The 14,903-nt window shown below is 48.5% G+C and overlaps 1 protein-coding gene across 6 annotated transcripts in view; it reads right to left on the bottom strand.

Annotated features, from left to right (window-relative positions):
* The window catches only part of WARS2 (tryptophanyl tRNA synthetase 2, mitochondrial), a 95,791-nt gene extending 93,308 nt beyond the window's left edge, over window positions 1-2,483 (bottom strand). For 2 of the 6 annotated variants that reach the window (XM_059720329.1, XM_059720333.1), the window contains exon 1: window positions 2,351-2,429. Coding sequence is in view for 3 of the 6 variants with exons in the window: in XM_059720330.1 (XP_059576313.1) it covers window positions 1,285-1,344; window positions 2,351-2,404 (114 nt within the window). In the remaining 3 variants the exon portion in view is untranslated. Of the gene's footprint in view, window positions 1-1,284; window positions 1,345-2,350 lie in introns of all 6 variants that reach the window. The other 4 variants (XM_059720330.1, XM_059720334.1, XM_059720332.1 and 1 more) reach the window with 4 other exon arrangements.
* Between the last annotated feature and the right edge of the window lie 12,420 nt (window positions 2,484-14,903).

Raw genomic sequence — 14,903 nt, 5'->3', positions numbered from 1 at the left:
GGTCAATCAGAAAGTATACCTCTTAATTTTGATCTCCTAACCAAGCCGTGGACATGGAGCACATTCTTTTCAATTTCTTGCCTGGAGGGGTGGGTTGACAATAGACTATGACATCTATTTTTAGACCCAGAAGAAACTGAAATATCACATGTGAAGACAGAGACATGTCTGAGGTGCTCCTACATGACAACCCTTGCCTATACAACATCTTGTGCCCCCATGAAGCAATCTCACTGCTGGATCAGCTATACAGGGCAGTTATACTGCCCCACACAGCCTGGAGGATGAGGGACAGACCATGAGGGTGATATTTCTGGGATGACAGCAAAGTGATGGATCTGCAGAACAGTGGCTGCTAGCAGAAACAAGGACAATATTAGGATACAATTTTGGGATATATGCCTTTGTTCACCAGTGGAAAAAGGCCATTAACAGAGGTTACGTTAAAAAATGTGTATGTACATCATTGCTGAATACTTTTTCTAAGCAAACTGTATATGTTTCTAACAATATTTGGCTGAGGAAAAAAACTCATTCTTATATTTCTCATGTTTCCTCATATTTCATTTTCAATGTCCTTCCATCCATGGTTTTCAAGGCAGAGTTCAGGGGTTTTGGGGTACTGTAACTATGAATTTCAATTTTTTATGCATTTTAAAGTTTAACCTTCAGTGTGAACTTCCTGGAGTTATATTTCAGGTTTCTGATACAAGTATAGCATCCTCATAATGCAGTTTATCCTGTGCTGCTTGTGCACATGCACACACCCACACCTACTGAAATTCTATATTATTTTTTTCACAGCAAACTGGACTCTTGATCAGTAATACATCACCCCAAAAATTAAATTCATACAAGGTTATGAATCACAAGAAGAGAGCTGTGAAACTGTAGATCCCCTTTTATTCACTATGGTCTACCTACTCCACAAGCAAGCTTTCCTCAAGCAAGCTGACAGTTCTTTACTTAATACTACCTCTAGCCAATCTGCTTGACAAAAAAAATCCATCATATTCAGTTAGAGGGATATTACGGAATTAAAAACACTGTCTCCATAGAAAAGCCAACTGCTCAGTTAAAAAAACTAAATAAATCCCATTCACCTAAATGAAGCAAGGCAGTGCAATTAATATCCCTACCTCACTGCAGCAACCAACTGCTGCATCTCAGTTTCAAACTTAAAACAGCAAATGTCTATCCCCTATGGCTGCACAGAGTGGGAAGCAACTGAAGCCTATATGGCTCCTGTCAGGTACTGCAAAAGCACCAAGATACAGGACTGACCTGTAGCCTCTTCTCAATTAGTCCAAAAGGCTTTTCTCTTGGAAAAGGGGCACCTGTGCACTGAAATAAAATGCAAATTAGTGGTTCTCAACAGGGCATTTCTGCTCCTTTCTGGTCTGGCTCCATAAGCCCCACCCGGAAACAGAGGCACTTAGGACATCCCCCATCCCCCGCCCGGGGGCAGAAAAAGTGCAGCAGCCCGCAGATAAAAAGTACATAAATTGAGACTTTAGAATAATGGGTCTCAACTAGGGCACAACTAAACTCAGGAAAGTTATGGAGGTGTGCCTTGACTCTAAAAACAGCTGAAAACCACTGATGTAGATAACTGTTAGAGGGAAGGACAAGCCTAGAGACTGATCGTGGCACCCAGGAAATTTCTAAAGAAACACTTGAGTTCTTGGCCCTTCTATCGGCAAACATCCTCCACCCCCATCTGGGGCTTCAGATGTTTCCAAAACCTTTGGCAGGCATCTTACTTGCATACCCAAGCCTGGAGGTCTGGGGTTCAGATGCCCCCTGAGTTTTGCTTGCTGTCAGCCATGAGGTCCCAGAGGCAGGCCAGGGAGAAGACTCCCAGTTCCATAAAATGGGCTTAAAGCCAAGACTCCAGCAGCTAAGTAGGAGGTTTACTATACATTATCTTGGCAGGTACTATCCCCTGCCAGGAGAGCAGTCTTCCTCGGTGTGGCTAGGAAGACTGCCTCCGTGGTCACAATGTTTCCCTTGCCAGGCAAGCACAGACTGTGCTTGAGCTGAATCTTTAAGCAGCCGAGAAGCAATACCTGCCATTTCCTACGGAGGCACTAGCGAGCACTGTGTGATGGGGACGCAGCAAACTGGGCTGGAGGGAGGTCCAGGCTGCGCAGCTGGAAAGGGCCATTCCCGCGCTCCCCGTCGCCCCCAACCAGCCGGGCGCTGAGACGGCCTCGGGCTAGAGGCCGGCTCCTAGGCCGCCCGCGCGGCGCTCCCGCCCCCAGGCCCCGCGCAGCCCGAGCGCCGGGCCCTCCCCTGCCTCTGCAGCCCGTGGGCCGGAGAGCTCCCGCCGCCGCGCGGAGCCGGTTACCTGGGAGACGCGGGCGCGCAGCAGGGCTCGGAACAACCCGGCCCGCGCCGCCATGGGGAAAGTGGGACCCCGCGCTCCAAGCCACGCCTGCGCACTGTGGTGCGGCCGCCAAGCGAAGGCGAAGGCGGAGACGGAAACTGAAGCGGGGCAGAACAGACAGCAGCGCCCCTGGGTGGGCGGAGCCTGCGGCGGAAGTTAGCGACCCGCGCAGCTCTCGCTCTGCCCCTCTACCTTCCCATCTCCCGGCGGCTCTGAAGCGCCTGGGGTTGCGGAACTCGGAGCCTGGTGGGCAGCGCGCGTTTGTCACCTGCAGGTGCAGCTCCTGGTGGCATTTCCAAAGCGGGACCCTCGGAGAATATCAGATATAACGTTATTAGAAAATGTTAAGAGGCATGAAACAAATGACAACAGTAAAGAACGTCCTCAGCCAGGGTGAGGGTGCTGCGACAGCGTTTGAGGGCTGCCCCTGGGACGGAGGAGGTAAGGGATGTACGTTTGAGGAGATAAAAAGGCAGGCTCTGTCTTTTCCAGAGCGAGCAGGATGCCTGGGAAGCCAAGCAGGTCCCCCCTGGGGCGGCTGCAGCAGCTCCTCCCTCCCAGTGGCTGCTGATGCCTGAGCCAGGTCCTTGGGCTCACGAGGGTGGAAGCAAGGTGCAATAGGGTATGTTGCTCCCACAGTTTTGGGCAGAAGGGCCAGGCAGGATGCAATTTGTTGGTAGGTGCCCACGGGTCAGATAAAAGTGCCAAGTGCCTGCTGGGCAGGATTTGGCCCATGGGCCATATTTTACTTGCCTCTGATCTAGAATGATCTATCCCTTGTTCATTACTACCATCCCTGACACAGAATCATAGACTCACAGAAAGGGACCTCAGGCGGCCATCTAATCCAACCCCCTGATCAAAGCAGGACCATCCCCAACTAGATCATCCCAGCCAAAAATTTGTCTAGCTGGGTTTTGAAGACCTCCAAAGATGGAGCTTCTACCACCTGTCTGGGTAACCTGTCCCAGGGTTTTATTACCCTCCTAGTCAGAAAATTCTTCCTAATATCTAATCTAAACCTCCCTTGCTGCAACTTAAGCCCATTGCTCTTTGTTTTGTCACCTGCCACTATTGAGAACAGTTTAGCTCCATCCTCTTTCAAACCCCACTTTAGGAAGTTGAAGGCTGCTATTAAATCCCCTTTCAGTCTCTTCTTCAGACTAAATAAGCTCAGTTCCCTCAGTCTTTCCTCATAAGTCATGTCTCCCAGCCCCCTCACCATTTTTGTTGCCCTCCACTGGACTCTCTCCAATTTGTCCACTTCCTTTCTGTAGTGAGGGGCACAAAACAGAACAGAGTGCTCCAGATATGGCCTCACTGGTACTGAATAGAGGGAATTAATCACTTCCCTTTACCTACTGGCAATACACCTACCAATGTAGCTGAGGGTGTCAGTAGCCTTCCACTGGCAACAAGGGCACACTTCTGGCTCATGTTCAGCTTATTGTCCACTGTAACCTCCAGGTCTTTTCTGCAGAGCTGCTGCCCAGCTAGTCGGTCCCCAGCCTGTCCTGGTACATGGGATTGTTCCATCCTAAATACAGGACTTTGCACTTGTCATTGTTGAACTTCATGGGATTCCTTTTGACCCAATCCTCCAATTTGTCTAAATCACTCTTGTTGCCCTGAGGGGTCAGGCCAATGCTCAGAATCTCAATATTGCGCTGTTAGACAGGAGGGCGTGGTGTGCAATTGCACATGCACACACAAAAAATCAATTAAGCACACATACTCAGTATGTGTGATGTGTGTGTATGTATGTGCTTGGTGTACTTGGGATACCTGGGGAAAGGTTAAGGTAAGAAAGTAGAAGTGTAGGGAGTGAAAGTTACTAGGACCGGGATTAGAACCGGTAGACTAGAGGGGCCTGGGCTGAAGAAACTGAGGCTGGGGGTAACTTTAGGTTAATTGATCTTAATTGATTAAAAGACAACCGTCAAAGCCTGCAGAACAGGAGCAATGGTGGCACAGAAGCTAGGACCAGAGCTACGGGGGAGCTGAAAAGGTAGGTGGGGAGAGGGAAAATGGGACTAAGGGAAAGTGTAGGTGTTAAAGAGGGGCTCTGGGTGTGAGGAGCCAGAGGATGGCTTGGGCAGCTAGAGAAGCTGTAGGGAGCAGTAGTAGGTGCTGGGAGCTGGAGAAAGGCTCTAGCTGCTGGAGAAAAGTGCAGGACAGCCACGAGGAGCTGGGAAGCTGGGCAGGGGAGTTTACTACAGAAGGTGTGGGGGAAGCCTGAAAACAGAGATGGACAGCAGAAAATCACAGGAAAAGTGGCAGGAGAGACTGAAAGGCAGCAGGAAAGCAGAGAAAGGCAGCAGAAAGTCACAGGGAAAAGGCAGTAGGAGCATGGGGAGCAGGGAACAGCAGAAAAATCACAGGAAAAGCAGCAGGAGAGACTGAAAGGTAGCAGGGCAGTGGGAAAGCAGAGAAAGGCAGCAGAAGGTCACAGGGAAAAGGCAGTAGATGGCATGGGAGGCTGAAAGGCAGCAGGGACAGCAGGAAAGCAAGGAGAGGCTGAGAGGTGGCAGAAAAGGGGAGATGGAATTGGGAGAAGATTGGGAAACTAGCGGAGGGGGTGGGGCTGGAGCTGAGAGAGAGAGAGAACGAGGCTGGAATTTAAGATAGGGAAGTGACTAGGATTCAGTAAAACATGACCCAACTTGAGGTTGCAAATGACAGTGGTTTTATTGAACAGGGGAGATGGTGACACAATGTCTTATTGGTTCCCTTGCACCCACACCCACCCACTGCAGCAGGGGTTAGAGAGGCTTGGCACAGGGGATGAAGCCCACTGAAGTCCAGGAGGAGAGAGAGAGAGAGAGAGTGAGTCCAAATTGTAGGAGGAGGTGTGCAGGTAATATCTACCTATCCCAGGCTGGAAGTTGATCCTCGACGGCCAGTCAAGGTCTCCTTCAGCTCAGTGTTGTCCAGACGGGGTCACCAGCAGGGCCTCTGGGGTGAATAGGTGACGTGAAGCTGGTTTGGTTTGGATGGAAATTATGTTCCCACTGGGTCTGTCTTCACTGCCCCTTTTTATAGGGTCAGACCTTGTGTGACCCTAGTGACAGGAGGCATGCCCAGGCAAGGGTCAACCCCTGGCGTACTGAGCATGTGTGCTCCATGCAGGGATGTGCAGTTTTGGGTGTCTGTAATGGTGGGGTACAATGGTAGAGTTGCTGGTTCTGCAGGGTCTTTTGTCTTTCAAATGCTGGGTTCTTGTCTCTGTTCCTGGGTGAGGTCTGTGGTTCCTGGATGAATCAATGCGAGGTGATGGCCCAGTCATTGCAGGCCATTCAGTAGAGGCCTGCTACCATTGTATTTCAATCATTTCCAATCATTCTCATTCATCCGGGAACCAATTTACATGGGAGGGTTATGTTAATCGTACAGTTGCAACACAGGGGATGCCCGGGCAGAGGACACAAGATGGAGGCTTGACATACAAAATGGAAACTTGACATGACTTTGGTTCACTTACAAACACAGGCCTAAACCATACAATATCCATATGAAACAATAAAAATCAATATAAAAATGATAATAATACAATATACAACAGTAAAAATCAATACAAACCTAATAATTATACAGTATAAAACAATGGATATCCAAAACCAAAAACTTGCTACCAAAATGAAAATGTTAAAGCTTATCCTGTCTCAGCTCGCTTATGCTTGTCTATAGGGAATAGAGAGGGAGAGAAAGAAAAGTCAGAAATAGTTGGGGAAGGGAAGGGAATGCATATCTATCTATCTATCTATCTATCTATCTATCTATCTATCTATCTATCTATCTATCTATCTATCTATCTGTATTAAGAAAGAAAAACTGGGGTTTTTGCTACACTGAATCCTAGCTCTACCCTCTAGTGTATCTATTCCGCTACCCAGTTCGGTGTTATCTGCAAACTTGCTGCACTCTTATGCCATCTTCCAGGTTGTTGATGAAGATTTTGAACAAAACAGGCCCCAGGAATGACCCTGGGGCACTCTACTTGATACTGGCTGCTAACCAGACATTGAGCCATTGATTGTTACTCTCTGAGCCTGATGCTCCTGCCAGTTTTCTATCCACCTTGTAGTCTATTCATTTAGCCCATACTTCCTTAGCTTGCCTGCGAGAATGCTGAAGGAGATGATAACAAAAGCCTTGCTATAATCAAGGTACAATATATCCATCTGTCTCCCCGCATCCATAGAGCCAGTCACCTATCATAGAAAGCAATCGGGTTGGTCAGACATGACTTGCCCCTGCTAAATCCATGCTGCCTGTTCCTAATCACATTTTTCTCCTCCAAGTGTTTAGAAATGGATTCCTTGAGGATCTGCTCCATGATTTCCAGGGACTGAGGTGAGGCTGACTCATCTGTAGTTCCCTGGATCCTCTGTAGTTCTCCTCTTTCCTTCCTTAAATATAGCACTCTGTTTGCCCTTTTCCAATCATCTGGGACCTGTCCTGATTGCCAAGTGTTTTCAAAAGTGATGGCCAGTGGCTCTGCAGTCACATCAGCCTCAGCACACCCGGGTGCATCCCATCTGGCCCCATGGACTTGTGCACGTCCAGCTTTTCTTATTCCCTAACCTGTTCCTTCACCACTGAGTACTGATCACCTCCTTCCCAAACTGTGCTGCCCAGTGCAGTGGTCTGAGAGCTGACCTTGCCTGTGAAGCCTGAAGCAAAAAAAGGCATTGAGCACTTCAGCCTTTTCTGAATCCTCTGACACAAGGTTGCCTTCCCCATTCAGTAAGGGACTTACGCTTTCCCTCCTCCTCCTGCTAACGACATACTTGTAGATACCCTTCTTGTTACCCTTCACATCCCTTGCTATCTGCAACTCCAATTGCGCCTTCCGGACTTCATCCCTACATGCCTGAGCAATGCTCTTATATTCTTCCCTAGTTATTTCTTCAAGTTTCCACTTTTTATTAGCTGCTTTTTTGTGATTTTTATTGAAGAGTTCCCTGCTAAGCCAAGCTTGTTTTCTGCCATACTTGCTAGTTTTCCTGCACATCAGAATGTCTTGTTCCTACACTCTCAGTAAGATTTCCTCAAAGTATAGCCGGCTCTCCTGGACTCCTCTCCCCCTGGCTTCCCAGGGGATCCTGCCCATGAGTTCCCTGAGTGAGTTGAAGTCTGCTTTTTGAAGTCCAGGGCCCTTACTGTGCTGCTCTCCATCTTTTCTTTCCTTAGGATCCTGAACTCTCCTGTTGTGGTCACTGCTGTCCAAGTTGCCATCTACTACTACATTCCCCACCAATTCTTCCGTGTTTCTGAGCACTGGCTCAAGAAGAGCCTGGCATCTAGTTGGCCGCTTCAGCTCTTGCACCAGGAAGTTGTCCCCAATACTGTCCAAAATCTTCCTGGATTGCTTGTGTACCGCTGTATTGCTCTCCCATCAGATGTCATTGTGATTAATTTCCCCCGTGAGAACCAGGGCCTGTGATCAGGAAACTTCCACCAGCTTTTTGAAGAAAGCCTCATCCAACACTTCCTCCTGGTCTGGTGATCTATAGTGGGACCTCACCACAACAGCACCCTTGTTGCTCTCCCCTCTGACCTTTACTCAGAGAATCTCAGCAGACTTATCTCCAGTTCCATACTGGAGCTCTGAGGAATCATATGGCTCTTTTACATAAAGTGCAACTCCTCCTCTTTTCCCCTGCCTGTCCTTCCTGAATAGTATGTGCCCATCCATGGCAGTGCTTCAGTCATGCGAGCTATTGCACCAAGTCTTTGTTTTTCCAATCATGTCATAGTGCCTTGACTGTGCAAGGACTTCCCTTAACTCAAGGCTTTGGTCTCCATCCCCTGGCAAACCTAGTTTAAAGCCCTGAGTTTTTGAACACAGGTTTCCCAAAATTGATGGAGTGATGACCTGATAACTTGAGTCCCAAACTATCCACTCCTCCCCTGGCTCATGAAGCCATACATTGAGTAGCTGGAGGCAAGGCAGGAAGCTTCAACTACCACCTCAGTAGCTGCCACGTGAGTGTGGAGCATGGTTTGGGCAACTCAAGGAACTCTGAAAAACACTGGGAGGTTGCTTCACTGTCAGCAAGTGCTACATACCAAGCTTTGACAGCTCTACCTGCATCCTGTATGATACCAGTAAGGCCAAGAGGGAAATCTTTGTCATACCTGGTTACATTGCTTCAAGGCACCCTGTGCTTGAGCACAACAACTGGCAAGTTATCAGAGAAGCCCTGGCAGCTTACCTCTTGGAACTATGGGAAGCAGAGTGGGAAGAGGCCATAGGAGAGTAGGGAACAAGGAAGCCTCAAAACTCAGGGTTTTTTATTATTTTTATTGTTAATAGAAGCAAGCATTTTAAACCATTAAATGAACTTTCCTGTACTTCCCTAAAGTATTTAATGAGGAGGGGGAGGGGGAGGCAGGTGAATAGGGATCAAGACATCTACACACATGGATTTTCCTTGTAAATATAACCACACTGTTTCCAAACAGGCAACTGCCTCAATATTCATACACCCTAACTTAAGCACAATGCTAAATGGGTGGGGGAACAAGGGCAGGACTCTAACAGTTTATAATGCAACCCCAAGTCAGCCAAGGCCGTGGGTGTGCAAATTCCTTGCGAAGTGAGATTAAAAACACCGCCACATAATTGGGGAAAACAAAAATAAAGGTTTAAAACATCCTACCTTCTGACACTTCACTCTCACACTTGGCTAGTGCTTACTTCTTACTCTACGGCTGGTACCAGTATGTAGGCACCCCATGGGTGTTGCTGTGGGGTTCCCACCTTTAGAGGCTTTCCATTATCTGTAACCTCTGTCTTCTCCTCCCTTTTACATTCTCATTTGCCATGTTTTGATTTAAACTCAATAGGGGAGGCTGTCTGGAAGGTAAGGCACACTTTAAAGAAACAAGCCCTTGTCTGGTCCAGAGCTCCCCATCGCCATCCCACTTTTAGTTTAGCGAAGCCTTCTAGCTCAGGACAGGACCCACTGTTCACGAACTCCTGGCTCAGCTTTGGGTCATGCTTCATGACCCCAGGTTCCAAAACTCATTATTTCTACCATGTTGTAAGCTTGTGGTCCTAGATCATACCTAATCCAAGCTGAACTTTGAATTTGGATTGTCCCCAGTCACCCCTTTCAGTGGCCTCTGCCTCCCCTTCAGTCACAATCAAGTCCTCCAGGAAACAAGATGAGCCCCCAAAATGCTAATCCCTGTCCCCAGGCACAGCAGTGTCCCACAAGGGTTCAGCTCACCCCTCTGTGGCAAGTTCCAGGTCTAAAGAAAACAAAACAGAAAAATGCACGGGGTACTTAGCTTGCTTTCTGTGCAGGTCTACAGATTCTCTTTGCTCAGACTTCTTTCCAAGTCCCCTTTGCCATAATCTGTGCTTCTGTCCTTGTGCCTCCTGGGACGGAGGGGGACTGGAGCATTCTGTCCCCATTAACTCTTTCAGCCAGACTGCCCCTCTTCAGTCTAAGGCTTGGGCTAATGTAGCAGGATCTGGGTCACCTGACCCTTCATTTCCACTTTTTGGGTTATCAGGTTCTGTCAGCACCAGCAATTGGTGGCCATCTTGTTTCACATCTTCAGTCTGCATCCAAACTGACACCTCATCAACTCAGACCCTGTGATAAAGGCAAAGTGAAGGAGCATGTGTATGTAGAGGGAGAGATATGGGGACAGGGGTAACTGAGAAAGGGGGAGGGGGAGTGCCGACCCAGGGAAATAAATGGGAAGGGCCACACCCAGACCAGCCAGGGTGAGAGTGGAGAATAAAGGCAACAAGAACAGGGAGATAATGGGGGCGAGGGGGGCGGGGGCAAAGGAGCAGTAAGAGCAGATCCTAAACCACCCAGTCTCCCTAGTAACAGGGCAGGGGCCCCGTTACTCAGTGGCGGGCAAGAATCATCACTGTCTCTGCAGCAAAACTCCCCCTTATCTCTGGATGCACAGATTGCAGCAAGGAGGACTTGGAAAGAAGTCTGAGCAAAGAGGGGCTGTTGACCTGCACAGGAAGCAAGCATTTTTCTGTTTTGTTTTGTTTATACTTGGAGCTTGCCACACAGGGTTGAGGGCCTCTGTCTCCACTCTGAGGCTTCACACCAGTAAGTTTCAGTGGACTCCAGCAGGCCACATGCTGGCAGGTACTCACATAAGCATGCACACTGTAAGCAAGCAAGCCCCAGGATGTCTCATTCACTCGCTCCCCAACTTTGGAGTCTCCCTTGCTACTCACTTGCCACATAATCTGTGCTTCTGTCCTTGTGCCTCCTGGGGCAGAGGGGGACTGGAGCATTCTGTCCCCATTAACTCTTTCAGCCAGACTGCCCCTCTTCAGTCTAAGGTTTGGGCTAATGTAGCAGGATCTGGGTCACCTGATGTTTCAGAAGTTGATGTCAATGTTTCAAAAGTTTGAGAAAAGAAAAGGTAGGTGAAGTGTTATCCACAATAAGTGGTATGACATGGAGGCAATGCTTTTCTTCTCATGGCTCCTTGTCCCCTACACCCTGCACCAGATAGATCTTGATTATGGTCTTAAACTTTTCATCTGTTCACCAAAGCTCTGGACTCATCTTCTTGGCCCCAGAGGGGACCTATCATTGGGTGCCCTTGTCTTTCCCTAAATTTAAGTTTTCCTTTGTTTGTCGCCTGTAATGGGCATCCCTCTCTGGGAGTCTTCAAATGACCTACCATCAAGTACCATCTTAACTCAATTGGCTCTCGTCTTTACCCCTGGTATTCTTTCTAGCACTCATTGACTCATCCACTTATCAACTATCCGCACATTTCGTTACTGCATAGTCCACGCCCCCATCCAGGGCCTTAATTCAGTTAATAATCCCAACAATCAACAGCTTTATCACCTGCCAATTCACCAGTGCACTTACCTGTCCTCTCAGTAAGCCTTTAGTCATTGTTGCCAGTCCCCCTGTTTACTCACTGATATTGGTCACTCCCTCTGACTTCCCTTCCTTAGGCCCCATCTTGGCCCTAGTTTGGACTGACCCTGGCTCCAGCTCTGGCTGCATCTCTAGCCCTGGCTCTGGCTCCAGCTCCATGTTCTGGCTCTGGCCACAGCTCCGGTTCCAGTTTTTGCTCTGGCTCAGAGTTCCAGCACTGGCTCCAGCTCCCGCTCCCGCTCCTGAGTTCTGGCACTGACTCCAGCTTCAGGTTCTGGCACTAGCCCTGGGTGCTGGTGCCAACTGGATCTGGGTTCTGGTTCTATCTCCAAATCCGGTGTTCCAGCTCCGTATTCTGGCTCTCGCTCCAGCTTCTGCGTCTCCATGCAGTTTTCACAATCCCAGCTTGTCTCATGCCTTCCCCTCTCCAGGGAAGCTGGAAATGTGTTGGTAGCCCCTTTGAGCTTCCGGTGGAACTCTCAGAAGCCAATGGGAGCTCACTCCAGCCATATATGTTGGCACACTGCCCAGTCTGACCACTTCAGGTTCAACTGATCTCCGGGTGACTGGCCGAGTATCTTCAAAGCCTGTGCCACAGCCCTTAGGCCACACAGTAGGTCCCTGGGCAAGCTTTAGTCTAGCTGGCAAGTACAGATTGTAATAGGGCCTGGAACCGATGCCCTATTACATCTACACATGTATGCTCCAGCTCCCCTGCTTATATCTCTTCCCACAGCTTCTAGAAAGAGCCAGAGCTCTCAGGAAATAAAATCTTAGAAACATAGAACCGGAAGGGACCTGTAAGATCATCAATCTGGTCCCCTGCCATGGGCAGGAAGTTATTGGGGTCAGATGAGCTCAACAAGATGCCTGTCCAGTCTTACCTTGAACACCTCCAAGGATGGGTGACTGCACCACAGCTGCTGGGAGTGTGTTCCAGATTCTGGTGACCCTTACAGGAAAAAAAAGTTATTTCTTATATCTAGCCTGAATTTACCCTCTAGCTTATGCCCATTGCTCCTTGCCCTCCTGAAGAGTTGCTCCCCTAGACCTTGGTGTTCACCCCTGACGTACTTGTAGGTGGCTATCAAGTCACCTCTCAGCCTTCTCTTACTCAGACTGAACAGGCCCATTTCCTAGAGTCTTTCCTCATAGGTCCTATCTTCCATGTCCTTGACCGTACAGGTGGCCTTTCTTTGTACCCTCTCAAGCTTATCCATGTCCTTCTTGAAGTGCAGTGCCCAGAAATGGACACAGTACTCCAGCTGAGGCCTCACCAGTGCTAAATAGAGAGGGAGGAGCACCTCCCAGGATCTCTTGGCCACACATCAGCTGAGGCATGCCAGAGTTCTATTTGCCTTTCTGGCGATCTCATTGCACTGTTGACATATATTCATCTTCCGGTCTCATTCAGATGTTGTGCCAGCCAGTGGACCACCACCCATTGTGTAGTTGTGGTGAGAGTTCTTCCTACCCAGATGAAGGACTTTGCACTTATCCCTGTTAAACCTCATCTGATTCCGTTCTGCCTATGAATCCAGTCTGTCAAGGTCATCCTGGATCTTGACCCTATCCTTTTAATGGGCCTGCATTTCCCCACAACTTGGTATCATCTGCAAACTTAATCACTGAGCTTTCCATCCCCTCATCCAAGTAATTAATGAATATATTAAAGAGCATGGGTCCAAGCACTGTTCCCTGGGGGACACCACTGGAAACGGCCCTTCAGGATGAGGTCATCCTATCAATTACCATCCTCTGGGAGTGGCCTCTAAGCCAATTGTCCACTCACCTCACTGTAGACTGATCCAGCCCAGTACCCTCCAGTTTGTTTGAGAGAATCTCATGGGAAACAAAGTCAAAGGCTTTACTGAAGTCTAAGTAAATCATGTCAACCTCACGTCCCTCATCCAGATGGCTAGATACCTGGTTGTAGAAGGACACAAGGTTTGTCAGGCATGATCTACTGTGGTCTTCTCCTGAGTAGTCAGTAGGGGACCCACAGTGGATCCTTATTTTTTTCTTGCTCCCTGTGTATCTGTAGAAGGACTTTTTGTTGTCTTCTATTCCAGTTGCCAGATTGATCTCAATGCCTGCCTTAGCTTTCCGTGTCTTGTATTTGCAGGCCCTGGTGATACAGGTGTATTCCTCTCTGGTTGCCAAGCCATTCTTCCATTGCTTATTTGCTTCTTTTTTCTTTTCCAATAGCTTCCTAATATCCCGGTTGAGCCAAGCAGGTCTATTGGCTTCTTTCTTGCTATTTGCCAATGTGGGGATGGCCTGTTTTTGAACCGTGAGAATTGCCTCCTTGAGGAAATACCACTGTTCTTGCACTCCCAGATCGTCCAATTGCTGGTTGCAGAGGGCCTCTCCAACTAGCCTCTTGAGTTTGCCAAAATCTGCCTTCTTGAAATCTAGGACTTCTGTCCTGCTGACTGATTTCCCAGTTCTATAGTGGATGGTGAACGTAATCAGGTCATGATCACTGTCTCCCAGAGTACCACCAATCCTTAGGTCGCCTGTGATGTCCTCCCCTTTGGCCAGAACTAAATCCAGAGTGGCCTTACCCCTAGTAGGCCCTTCCACAACCTGTGTCAGAAACAGGTCATCTATTATTACCAAGAAGGTAGTTAACTGGCTGGAGGTGGCTGAGTGATCCTCCCAACAGGTGTCAGGGTAGCTGACGTCACTCATGACAATCATGTCTCTAATGCTAGCTGTCTCAGTTAGTTCTCTGGAGAATACCTGATCACTCTCCTCTTCTTGGGAGGGAGGTCTGTAGTAGACTTCCACCATCAAGTCTCCCTCTCCTGATCTCCCTTGTATCCTGACCCAGATGGTCTCAAGGGACCCTTCCCTGCTGTCAAACATGACCTTCAGGGAGGGGTACTGATCTTTCCCATAGAGGGCCACACCTCCTCCATTCTTCCCAACCCAATCCTTCCTGTAAAGACTATAGCCCACAATATTCACTACCCAGTCATGTGTGTCATCCCACCAGGTCTTCATCAACTGAATCAGGTTGAAATCCTCATCAACCAGAAGGAATGCCAGTTCCTCCTGTTTATTTCCCATACTTCTGCCATCCCCATAAAGACACCTGAGTTCTCCCCTAGTCACCTCAGGTTTCCTATCATGCCACCTGTATCAGTACTTATCTGGTTGTCCAGTACTTGAACACCTTCCCGTGTGTCATTGTGGCTAGCGGCATTGTTTACAGCAGTTGAACCCATTCCCTGGCCCTTGGACATATCTAGTTTAAAAATCCTTCTCAACAAGTCTGGTGACTCTCAGAGTGAAGAGCTTGTTCCCTTTGCTCATGAGGTGAATACCATCCCTTGTGTGTAGACCACTGTGGTAAAACTGTACCAGGGGCGAGGTATCCAAACCCCAAATGGTGGCACCATCTCCTAAGCCTTTGGTTGACCTCCTTCCAGCACCATCCAGAAAGCAGAGTGCTATTAGCCAGACCATACCCAGACCCTCTGCATACCAGCCATTAAGCCTTTCCCCACCAGAACAAAGACTGTCCAAAAAAACCCCCATTTTCAACATATAACATCAAAACAAACAATACAAGCACATAATCATCACAGTCATGCATAGGGGTGTGGCCAGAGATCATCTGC

This window comes from Alligator mississippiensis, chromosome 1, assembly GCF_030867095.1.
Source record: "Alligator mississippiensis isolate rAllMis1 chromosome 1, rAllMis1, whole genome shotgun sequence".
Classification (NCBI taxonomy): Eukaryota; Metazoa; Chordata; order Crocodylia; family Alligatoridae; genus Alligator; species Alligator mississippiensis.
Note: the sequence above shows the minus strand (reverse complement) of the source record. Positions and strands in the feature narration are given on the sequence as shown.